Raw genomic sequence first — 12500 nt, forward strand, 5'->3', positions numbered from 1 at the left:
AGAAAAATGTTTTCGAAAGATTTCAGTGCAGGTAAAAAATTGCAATTGTTATTAACAAAAATTGTTATTAAAAAAAATTTTATTTAGTTTTTCGTCAATAACTCAAAAAATATTAATATTTAGGCAATTTTGAAAAAAGCTTGTTAAAGAGGAGGAAATTTCCGATGAAAAAGTCCCGACTCCCGAAACTCTATCTCCATTATTTATAATTTTAATTTGACTTTGAAAATGTGGTTCCGCGTAACTGCTACGGCATGCGCGCGCTGCCGCTAAAGAAAGTTTATTTATCAAAAGAAATAATATTTCATAACATAAAATGTCATTTTAAGAATTTGAAAAAATCCTAGTATCTTCTTAACACTTGAATGAATCGAGTCCCGTAGAAAAAAAGTTTTATCATCATTTTCCAAAAAGTTATTCAACTGTTAACTAACAAATTTTTTCCCAATTTCCGTTGGCATAGATAATGGGATAAAAGGTATAAATAATTGACCTATAAATTGTAAACTTCGTGGAGCCCTTTCGATATATATATCCACTGATAAAAGTTCATAAAAATTTATTAATTTGTTAATTACGATTTGTTATGACTATTGCAAAATGAAATATCTAAAAGTTGTTGATAATTTTTTTTATTTATATTTAGCTATGTCTGTTTTCACATTAAAGAATGGCAGTTATCAACATAGGATATGAGTTTTTTACGTAATTTGTTTATTAAATTGTTTTAAATAAATAGAGAAATTCAATATTTTTGAAGAATTTTTTTTGCCATTTTGTTGTCTAGAGATAATCAGAATCTAAAAGAAATAAAAATTTCTCAATTTCAATTTTCAATTGTTTAAAATCGATTTTTTTATATTTCAATTGTTCAAATGATTAGTTGACACATAATTTTCATAATTTACACTTTCAAATAGTTGGACAAAAAAACTTTTTTTATTTATTATTCGATTGTTTATTAGTTTAACAATTTGTTATAAACAAATATTGACCAACGTTAGATTTTTTTTCTGAAGCAGAAAAAATTATAAAAACAGCTATATGTAAAGAAGTGCCATAATTTTTTTTATTCATTATAATAGATATTAGAAAGTATTATAATAAAAAAAAAAAATCATGGCACTTTTTTATATATAGCTGTTTTTATAACTTTTTTCTGCTCCAGAAAAAACATATAACGTTGGTCAATATTTGTTTGCAACAAATTGTTAAACTAATACACAATTGAATACTAAATGAAAATTTCTTTTCCGAACCATTCAACAATGTGAATTGGGATTTTTAAAAGCGAGATTATTTCTTGACTAATTATTTAAACAATCGAAATATAAAAAAATCGATTTCACACAATTAAAAATCAAAATTAGGAAAAAATTTGTTTTAAATCATAATTATCTCTAGACAGCAAAATAGCAAAAACAAATTTTTCAAAAATATTGAATTTCTCTATCTGTTCAAAACAATTCAATAAATAAATTACGTAAAAAACTCATATCCTATGGTAATAACATTCTTCAATGTGAAAACAGACATAGCTAGATATCAATTGAAAAAAAAATTTCATCAACAATTTTTAGATATTCAATTTTCCAATATTTATAAAAAATCATAATTAACGAATTAATGAATGTGGATCGAATGAAGTATATATATATATATATATATATATATATATATATATATATATATATATATATATATATATATATATATATATATATATATATATATATACTTCCGAGAATGTTTATTCCCTTTATCAAGACATCTACAATAAATTGATAACATTGAAGCAAAATTGTAAAACAATAGATAAAAAAGTACTTACTAACTTGAGGTTATAGTAAAAAGTCGAACGTTTCGCTGAGAAACACAAACCTAATTTGCTCAATACATTGTCACCACTACGAATAGTCTGTTTTCCAAAATTAAAACTCCTTTGAAAACTTCAGAAAAGTCTAATGTAGTATATGAAATTCCTTGTCATACATGTGATAAGACATATGTTGGTCAAACATATAGAATTTTATCAGGACGTATAACGTCACATAAAAGTGATTGTAATATGAATAAAGCTACCTGTGCATTGGTTGAACATGTCATCAACACAAAACACACAATGAATTACACCGAAGTTAGAGTATTGTGTACTGAAAGTAACTTACACAAACGGCTGTTTAAAGAAATGTTCTTCATCAAAAGGAATACAAATAACATGAACAAGAAGACTGAGATTAACAACCTCATTAATATTTATAATTACATCTTGAAATTGAAACTGATTCCTCCAGGTTCCCAAAGTAACAGATAGTGTGTGAGTTTGAAAGCAGTGCTGAGTCTTGTTATTCACTTCTTTTATGAGTACTTGGCAGCACTGTATCCATATTCAGATACTTTTTGAAACTGCTAGTGTCAACATTGCTATTGGTGTGTCTTTTGGTAATCCTGTTTTGGTTTATACTGTCAATTTTCAAATTTTAAACTTCAAATGTCATAATGTCAATTATCAATTTGCAAATATTTCCTGTTTCCTTTCTTTCTAGTTGCTACCACGCCACTAGTAAGTGCCATGCATAGCCGTTAAAATAAAATTTAAAATTTCAAATCCTTTAAATGTTACTTCTTAAATGTTTCTTTAAACCATAAAAATTTGATGTGTGACACTTTTCTACATAATGAAAAGTACTAAGTTTGTGTTTCTCAGCGAAACGTTCGACTTTTTACTATAACCTCAAGTTAGTAAGTACTTTTTTATCTATTGTTTTACAATTTTGCTTCAATGTTATCAATTTATTGTAGATGTCTTGATAAAGGGAATAAACATTCTCGAAAGCTCGACCATATAACAAAGAGTATTCTTTGAACAACAGCCCAGCAATTTTGACTGCATCCCCAACATCATTCCGTATTTCTCCTTAACTAGTCAGTCAAGACTACCCAACGCTTTATAATTATATATATATATATATATATATATATATATATATATATATATATATATATATATATATATATATATATATATATATATATATATATGTATATATATATATATATATATATATATATATATATATATATATATATATGATAATGGGATAAAAGGTATAAATAATTGGCCTATAAATTCTAAACTTCGTGGAGCCCTTTCGATATATATACTCCTCAGGATCCTCTGATAAAAGTTCATAAAAATGTATTGATTTGTTAATTATGATTTTTTATAACTATTGCAAAATGAAATATCTAAAAATTGTTGATAATTTTTTTTTTATTTAAATTCAGCTATGTCTGTTTTCACATTAAAGAATGGCAGTTATTAACATAGGATATGAGTTTTTTACGTAATTTTTAAATAATTTTACGTACAGAAAAAAATATTTCCAAACACCTTTTTCTTGAAATGGTTGAAATTAATGAGTCTTCTAATTGTATGAATGAGAGAACTGACATTGATAATCTCAGCAGTATATACAGTAACTTGCTGGAACTATACCAAAACTCATATTGATAATAATGAAAATTGTATCAATCAACTTTCCCTTTAGAGTCAAAGATTGTCAAATCATCATGCCCATTGAAAAATGACATTTATATGAAGGTATGACATTTGTCAAACCAAAAAACTCCATTAATGTTTAACTTTTTTTGTCGATTTATATTTTCAATTAATAATTTTTTTTACTCATTTTTACTGTAAGTATGATTTGTAATTGTATTCTTTGGCAAAAAAACCCACAACTCAATAAATTATAAGCTCTGAAGAAGCTTCCCACTAGAAGCGAAAGCTTGGCAAAGTAAAGCAAATTTATAGGCCAATTATTTATACCCTTTATCCCATTATTTATGCCAACGGAGATTGGGAAAAAATTTGTTAGTTAACAATTGAATAACTTTTTGAAAAATGGTGATGAAACTTTTTTTCTACGGGACTCGATTCATTCAAGTGTTAAGAAAATACTTGATTTTTTTCAAATTTTTAAAATGACATTTTATGTTATAAAAAAATTATTTCTTTTGATAAACTCTCTTCAGCGGCAGCGCGCGCATGCCGCGCGCAACCATATTTTCAACGCCAAATTAAAATTATGAATAATGGAGATAGAGAGCTTTTCCAAAATTGCTTAAATATCAATATTTTTTGAGTTATTACCGAAATACTGAATACCATTTTTTTAAATCTCATTTTGTTAACAACAATTGCAATTTTTTACCTGCACCAAAATCCTCCAAAAACATTTTTCTAGAGGTGATTCCGAATCGAATGAGCTATCGCTCATATTTTTAGGACCTTTATCTCTATTTTTCATGTTTTTGAACTTGTTGATTGGACTATACCGCATACTAACGTTGGTGGTGGTTACACTTCCGTTCATTTTCTGAAAAAATACAAAATCACTTCAGATCTCCTGGCAGATTCAGTATATAATGTTATGATATCTAAGGTATACAAATATATTCGAGTCTTCAGAAAAAAAATTATTGAATAGAAATATAACAAAATATAACTGAATGAAAATGAATTCTAGTGAAAAATATTTGGATTTGATTCTATTGAGCAGTATAAAATGATCTTTATGAAAAATTACATCTCATGAAAATTCTAAGTTTGCTGCATATCGTGCTTCCATACATATGGCTACAAAATAAATACTAGAACCTTGAACCGGGAAAGGCGATAATATAAAGATAATTTTAATTTATTTATGGTTATCTACTTTTCCGTATATTCAACAATACTCGTCAGATATGCTGGCTTTCAGTCAGTATTATCCAAATCAACAGTTCAATATCTGTAAGTGAAATGTAGCATTCAATCGACACAGTTTCCAAAATTTCAATTAATCTGAATCAACATTACAGCAAAATTGTGTTCTAATTAAGTATATAACTCTGTAACAGTTTCAATTTTGTAGGTGTTTTAAAATTACTTCCAAAATACCAATTGATTATATTAGATGAGCCGTGAACACAATACAGCTGTAGGCAATAAGAGTGTCTTATAAATTGGTCATGCGCGTTTTTTTATAGAGGTATAGAACTTTAAGTTGCAATAAAACAACGATGGATTATTCGATTGACATGAATTTTATTTATCCGAAAGATAATCTTGTGGCATTACATTTTAAATATGATTTCTGGCATATGACTGCCACGGCTGGCGCGGATGTAGTCCAATCTGGACGTTCAATTTTCGATGACTTTTTCCAACATTTGTGGCCATATATCGGCAATAACACGGCGAATGTTGTCTTCCAAATGGTCAAGCGTTTGTGGCTTATCCGCATAGACCAATGACTTTACATAGCCCCACAGAAAGTAGTCTAGCGGTGTTGAATCACAAGATCTTGGAGGCCAATTCACAGGTCCAAAACGTGAAATTAGGCGGTCACCAAACGTGTCTTTCAATAAATCTATTGTGGCACGAGCTGTGTGGCATGTTGCACCGTCTTGTTGAAACCACATCTCCTGGACATCATGGTTATTCAATTCAGGAATGAAAAAGTTAGTAATCATGGCTCTATCCGATCACCATTGACTGTAACGTTCTGGCCACCATCGTTTTTGAAAAAGTACGGACCAATGATTCCACCAGCCCATAAAGCGCACCAAACAGTCAGTTTTTGTGGATGTAACGGTGTTTTGATATACACTTGAGGATTACCTTTACTCCAAATGCGACAGTTTTGTTTGTTGACGTAGCCATTCAACCAGAAGTGCGCTTCATCGCTGAACAAAATTTGCTTATGAAAATTGGGAACAACGGTAATCTCGTTTTGGGCCCATTCGACGAATCTACGCCTTACTTGATGATCGTTTGGCTTCAATTCTTGCACAAGTTGGATTTTGTAAGCACGCAAACCAAGATTCTTCCGCAAAATCTTCCATAAAGTGGATGGACACAGATCCAATTCCTGTGCTCGATGGCGGATGGACTCCTCCGGGTCTTCCTCAATGCTACGCTGTACAGCAGCAAGAGCTTCTTCTGTACGCACCGTACGGCGTCTCTGGGGATGCGAGTTATCAATAAGAGTAAACGTGGTGCGAAAACGTTCCATGGTTAATCGAATTAACTGCTCTGATGGACGATTTTGTCGACGATAAAATGGACGTAGTGCGCGATACGTTTTCCGCACAGAACCATTATTTTCGAAATAAAATTGCACTATTTGCAAACGTTGTTCAGGCGTGAGTCTATTCATGATGAATTGCCAAACCAAACTAAGAATAAATCACTTGACAGCTGTTAAATCGGTCGCCATCTTGAAAAGTAATGCCAACTTAAAGTTCTATACCTCTATAAATAACACTCATTACAAGCGTTTATAAAACAAAATTAAAAAAGTTAATAAATAGTCAAGAAATTATCACATAAACTAACTAACTTAATAAACATATATTCATATAAAAGTAATCTGTATTGTAACAGTTTTATTCCTTTTCTGCGAGGTTTGTATGATCTTTATGAAACTATTTCGAACTTATTTCATAACTGCTTCCTGTAGCTCTGATGAAATTATTGTCACTTCAATAATAATCCCCAAACAATGAAATAACTTTCATGAAATTCAAATTAATTCCGCGAATATATACTTGCTGTCGCCAAGAATAAAATGCAGCATTTAGGAAGAACCAGCTGACATTGATTTTATAGGTCGTGTAATGAAGTTTGATTTGTCGAATTCATTTGATTAGTATCCCATTACCTACATAAAAAAATAACAATAGAGGTTCGTTCAGACTGAGACCCACGTAACCTAGTACTCCAATTTTTTTCTTGCTGAAAACGGATCAAAATCTGTCGACTTAAGTGGAGCATCACGTATATATACCCTCAAATCACTAGCTCAAAACACCTTCGAAATTTAGCCTTTATAATCGATGGAAGAAGCTTGTCAGCCAAAACATAATATTTGTCCAAACTATCGTGAGAAATCCTATTTTCATACCAGTACTTTTGTAGAAATCTATTGTTTTGAAAGTAGTCCGACTCTGCCGTAATACCATCACTCCTTGAAGTGTTTCTTAACAGTTTAATAGGGGTAACATAGTAGCTAGAATACTTTAAAATGTTTGCTATTGATACCAAACCATTTTATAGGATGACGCCATTTCAAAATGATATCAATTCAGAATACTGACATTAGATGAGTTGAAAATATGAAATATCGCATATCTAGGATCCCTTAGATTCCTGAGGGGAAACCTGCAAATCAGGTATAGCAGAGCATATTTGGATACATCAACATAACATAGGGTGGTCCCAAGCTGAGATCATACACAGAGAGGAACATTGGTTCAGGAGGAAATTCAAAGAGGCTGCATAATTGTTATCTAACAATCTATTCAGCCAAGCTAGCGTAGAGATACGCAACATATGGAAACCCATAATCAAGCGAAAAATGGTCAACTCCCGCCAAACGGTCATGTCCCATTAAACCGGTGAAGCTGAAAACGGAAAGTGGAGATAACTGAAAGTACTCGAATGACCCATAAATAGTGATCTCTCAGAGGAATTGGAGCAGTCATGACACGAAGACTATTGTGGATACTAACAATCGAAACGTCGTGAAGTAACTTGGCTGGGAATCTCTTAACTTTTTATTTTTGATTTTTGGTTCAATTGTTCTATTGTTCTATTCTCACTTGTATTTTATTTCATTATCATTTCGTTTCAGGTTTTTGTGCTTAATATAATTGTTATTTACAGCTATTCATTTTCAATTCTTCTTTTTTTATTAGTTCATTCAGGGATTTCATATCATTTTATGTAATATCAGACAATGGAAGTCTTAACTAATGAAATTCGTCATGAAACATCGTCAATTACCTTAAAACAAACTGAGTTAAGTTTGCGACTGGAAAATTAGTACGTCGTCAGTGTGAATTTTTATATATATAATAATTTTGTCCAAAAACGTCAATAAACGAGTGGCGCGCTTAAATTTTGCTGATAATATGTTATATATTTGTTTGCCATTAAGATTTAATTCGAAGTGACAATATTAATCTTTGAAGCACAAACAATATCTTCAACAGGTTTATAAGTACAAAAGTGAAATTATTAAAATTGTTTCAACCTCCCTATTTGTTAGTTTTCAGTAGGTGGCATATCTGTTACACTTTCCTAGTGTCCGAAACAAAATTACTTATTGCGCCTTCAAGAAAACGTTTTGAACACTTTTTTATTTTATCGTTATCGGCTTAGGCTGCATTACAAAATTGCCTTCCAATTATTTTGTAAGCATATTCACAAAACTACTTTTATAGTAACTGCCTTGATGTTTATGGAACTGTCTTGTAGTATTTGTGAATGGCCTTACAAATATTTTGTAAAACGGTGGTAACTCCCTGCTTATAGCTGTTTTATAAACACATTGAAAACATTCCTGGAAGAAATACAATTTTATAATTTGTTTCTTCGAATCGTTTTCGCAGCTATTATAAAATGAGAAATTGCTAGTTGGAATTGAGTTATATAGAAAAAATTTTTGGAATCTGGAGATAAAATGACTGTATATTCAAAGAAAGGAAGGGTTTTGAGTTTCTACTTCTCCATCTTTACACAAAAACTTGTACTTTTCTACTTCTTTATTTGGAAACTTCCGAAAGAAGAAAGAAAGCAGTTCAGTGGATAATAAACTCTTCACAAAGATGTAAAGATCATGCATAAAAGTTACTTTCAGATACAAACTGAAATAAAAAGCCTTCCGGAAAAATTACTTTGATATACACATTGAATTACATTAATGAAAAAATACTATCGAGGCAATTTGAACATGATTACTGCTACAGTATATTTTCGGAAACAGTAATGAAAATATTACACCTGAACAGGATCCTTAGATTGGAAACTAATAGTTCGGATGAAATTTCTGTGGGGATTTCTGAAAAAATTCCTTATATAGCTATAAAATTTTCAAATTATTCGTATGATAAAGATACATTCTCATCTTTCTTTGAAGTATATGTTGTTATCTCTATTAGCGAAATTAGTGACGAAGAGAAACACGCTCGCTATTTTTCATTTCCATACTTGACAATATCATTGAAGAATTGATTGAAATTGACGAAATGTCGAATATTGAGCTGTTTCAGTATAGTGACTCTTGTGAGACATTTGATTATGTAAACCACCGTTCCGAAATTTTCAAGGCTACAGTTTCAGAAAAACTATCCTCAACTGGTTATAAATCATATCTCTTTGACAAAATGCACTTTGTTAGATCATTGACAACATAATAAATAATAGATATGCATTGTAGGAATATAGCAAGCACCAAATTTAATTTTGATCCTACTCAGATCAATGATTTCTACCACCAAGTTCAGGAATGTTCACATTGTTAACAGACGACATTCTTTGTTGTGATATCATTAATAATTCTTCTGAGTGCAAAGCAAAAGCAGTACACTACACAAACCTGTTCAGTGTCATACGATTTAGGATTACCATAAGTCGTCTTGAAAAAAGCTAGTATCAGTAGTGTTACCAAATTTTTCATCGAAATTGATGTGGAAAAACATATTCTGATAAGGAAATAACTTCGGGAGTTTGATAAAAAAAAACAGAAAATTTGGTTCTTCGGAAATTACACGTTTGCAAGTACTTCAAAAGCTGCAAAAGAAGACCAGTGGGACCGGTTAAACTGAAGTAGTAGTTAAAGCAGCTGATCAATCTATAAAGTTGTAAGGTTTTTACAACGAATGGCAATTGAAAAGAAAACAATACAAGTGACTCGTCAATATTATTATAGTATGCCTATCAGTCCCAAAAGCCCAAAGCAGGAAATTAGGTCGAGAATAATAATACGTATGAGAAAGAAAGTTATTCGATTTGAATACTGAAATAAAATGAAATGCTGGAAAATTGCTTTTCTAATTGAAAAAGTATACTATACTCTATAATGGTCCAATTCCATTTATCATTGTCATTATTTGTGTAATTCTAAATGAGGAAAATCAGTTTTGATTGAAAAAATCTTCAGAAAGGCCGATTAGAAACACAGAACACATTTTTGATATGATGAAAAGAACTGAAGACAAATTTTGCGAAACAGTAATAATAATAAAAGTGTACTCACTCAACAATCAGATAAGTATACTCAGGAGATAGTGTTGTACAGAAGTTTTCTGATGTAGATTCTGATGCAAATGTTCATAATTCAATTCATTTTGTAGCCTGGGGAAACAATGGCAAAAAAAATAAGAACACCAAGAGATGTTTTTATGTTCAACCGATCTAAAATGTGGAATTATAACACATTTTGACATAAAAAAAATCTCATTTCAGTAATCATAATATGGATGAATTATTTTAGGAAACAATTTGAACAAACTTTATACGAACTCTTATAGAATCTGGAATAGGTTTTTTCGTTGACTCAATGACGTCCCCACATGAACGTAAACCCTCTAAAATCAAAACTTGTGTGAACTGAGATTTTGCTTTCCAATTTATTAGCATATCTGAATTATAATACATCAAAATTTTGCTCGAAAATTCGTTTTGTGATCTCACAGAAACGTATTTTGATGATATGTATATCAAATAAAGTGTCAATGTCCTTCTACTCGTGAAAAATCACGTTTATCAGCAGGATATACTTCTAAATCAATGGAGCATTTTTTTAAACAGTTTGTCGAAATGTTGAAAATTATTCATACGTACGTGTCTCATTTCACTTTTTCTAAAATTCATAATGATCTTTTTTCCACACTTATGTTAAAAACTTAACTTTTGTCAAGAACTTCAATGAACTTTATTCGGTAAAAAAATTGCTTCTTCAATGCCCTTATTGAATACAATTTTTATTATCATCATCTACCATTCGACTAGGACGTTTCGGGCGATGCCACATTCAGTCCATTTTCATTGAGATTGTAAAAACTGAAAAATGTATTTAGAAAAATAGTGTGAAATCTCACATACACCCATATCACGAATATAATTACAATCGGTTATGATAAACCAATCAGCACTCTGACCGCCAACGTTATTCTACTTTGGTTTAACTGATGTCAGTAATACTTAGTGAGGATGCCATCAGATGAAATTTTGATTTTTCCACAAGTCTCACAAAAGTTTACAATGAATCGAAAGATAGAAGTATGCAGTTTCATTAAATTCGAAGGAGTATTGAGAACACAGACTTTTAGGAATAGTTTAATGAGGTTATATCAAATATACCCTGGCAATGAATGAACTGATATTTGTTTACAATCATTCAATTATCAGTTTCTTTTCTTTCATTCAGCAAACCTTGCTCACTTCGACTGATCAATGAACGAGTATTCAGTTCATTAGCCGATAATGTTGAAATATGCTGTTTTTTCACAGTGTGAGTAATACATCAGCTTTCATAAGTCGGACCAAAAAAGTCGGACCAAATTGAAGAAGTGATGAAGAAATAGATTATGAAATATCAACCGCATTTATCAACAGACCACGGTGTAGTGTATATACAGGGTGTCCCTGGACTTCCTCTTTTCCTCTCGGGAATGTATAGATGGGGTCAAAATATCACCAGTACTTCATATAACTTTTTTTCCTAAAAGTCTTCGTAACCAAGTTACGGGCCCTCGAAGTTACAAAATGAAAAATGTTTTTCTTTGATAACTTTTCAAGTGAATATTCAAATACATCCAAATTTTGGTAATTGACTAAACAAATGAATTCCGTCGATAAGCTTTCATGCAGGAGTCAGTTGTTTTGCTACAAAGTCAGGAACGGACTACCCCATTATGGTCCACACCACAAAACTTTGAAATAACAGATATTTTTCGATATTTTTCAACAAAATGAGGTTACTTGGACAATTTTATGAATAAAAGTACTCGTATGGAAAGTCGATCGGAGCAACGAGTCTTGATAAAAATGTAGTTCTACTCGACGACATCAAACCCGCTCGTCCACCATTATTTGAAATGAATAATTATCAAAGCAGAAATAATAATGATAACGTTAATTCAACAACATTTATAACAGGAATAATACAAAGTATGCTAAAATGAAGTCGTAAACAAAAAGTACAGTACCTATATGGAAGTTTAAGTCACAATTGTGATAGCAGATATTTTTTCGAAAGAAATATCAAGTTCTGTAGATTCGTGGTGTTTTTAAACTAACAAGCCACTCTACTATGAAATATCGAATTCATTCCATATTTTGTATGTACATAATACGTGTGGAATAATCACGTTTCGTGTTGATCAGTTATCTGAATCTTATGAAACTCAACATTCGAATGTTTCAAATTCTTCTTCACATCTAAACTGTTGAGGTGAAAAATATCCAGGGAATAATTATGTTCCATTTCTTTCACAGATGTTGACAAAAAAACCTTTTAGAAAGTTTTGATAAAAAATGAGAAACTGGAATGCGATTTTGTTTTGTTGAGTGGTGCGTTGTCATATGACTATCATTGTATTGTCAATATTCTATAGGATATTTTGAATTTTTTTGATATGGCCGAACAGTTTACATTCAATGAATA

General features: G+C 30.7%; 1 protein-coding gene across 1 annotated transcript; it reads right to left on the reverse strand.

Moving 5' to 3' along the window:
- Positions 1-5516: 5516 nt before the first annotated feature.
- LOC141484741 (uncharacterized) lies at positions 5517-6062 on the reverse strand. The gene has a single exon (XM_074180070.1). The coding sequence runs from the start codon at positions 6060-6062 to the stop codon at positions 5517-5519; it is 546 nt and encodes a 181-aa protein (XP_074036171.1).
- Between the last annotated feature and the right edge of the window lie 6438 nt (positions 6063-12500).

This window comes from Leptinotarsa decemlineata, unplaced genomic scaffold, assembly GCF_025532065.1.
Source record: "Leptinotarsa decemlineata unplaced genomic scaffold, Ldec_3_MD MMD2_P_RNA_scaffold_2, whole genome shotgun sequence".
Classification (NCBI taxonomy): domain Eukaryota; kingdom Metazoa; phylum Arthropoda; class Insecta; order Coleoptera; family Chrysomelidae; genus Leptinotarsa; species Leptinotarsa decemlineata.

What these genes read in the sequence shown, in the direction of transcription:
- LOC141484741 (XM_074180070.1), bottom strand. Translation starts at nt 6,062, where the DNA reads ATGGAACGTTTTCGCACCACGTTTACTCTTATTGATAACTCGCATCCC.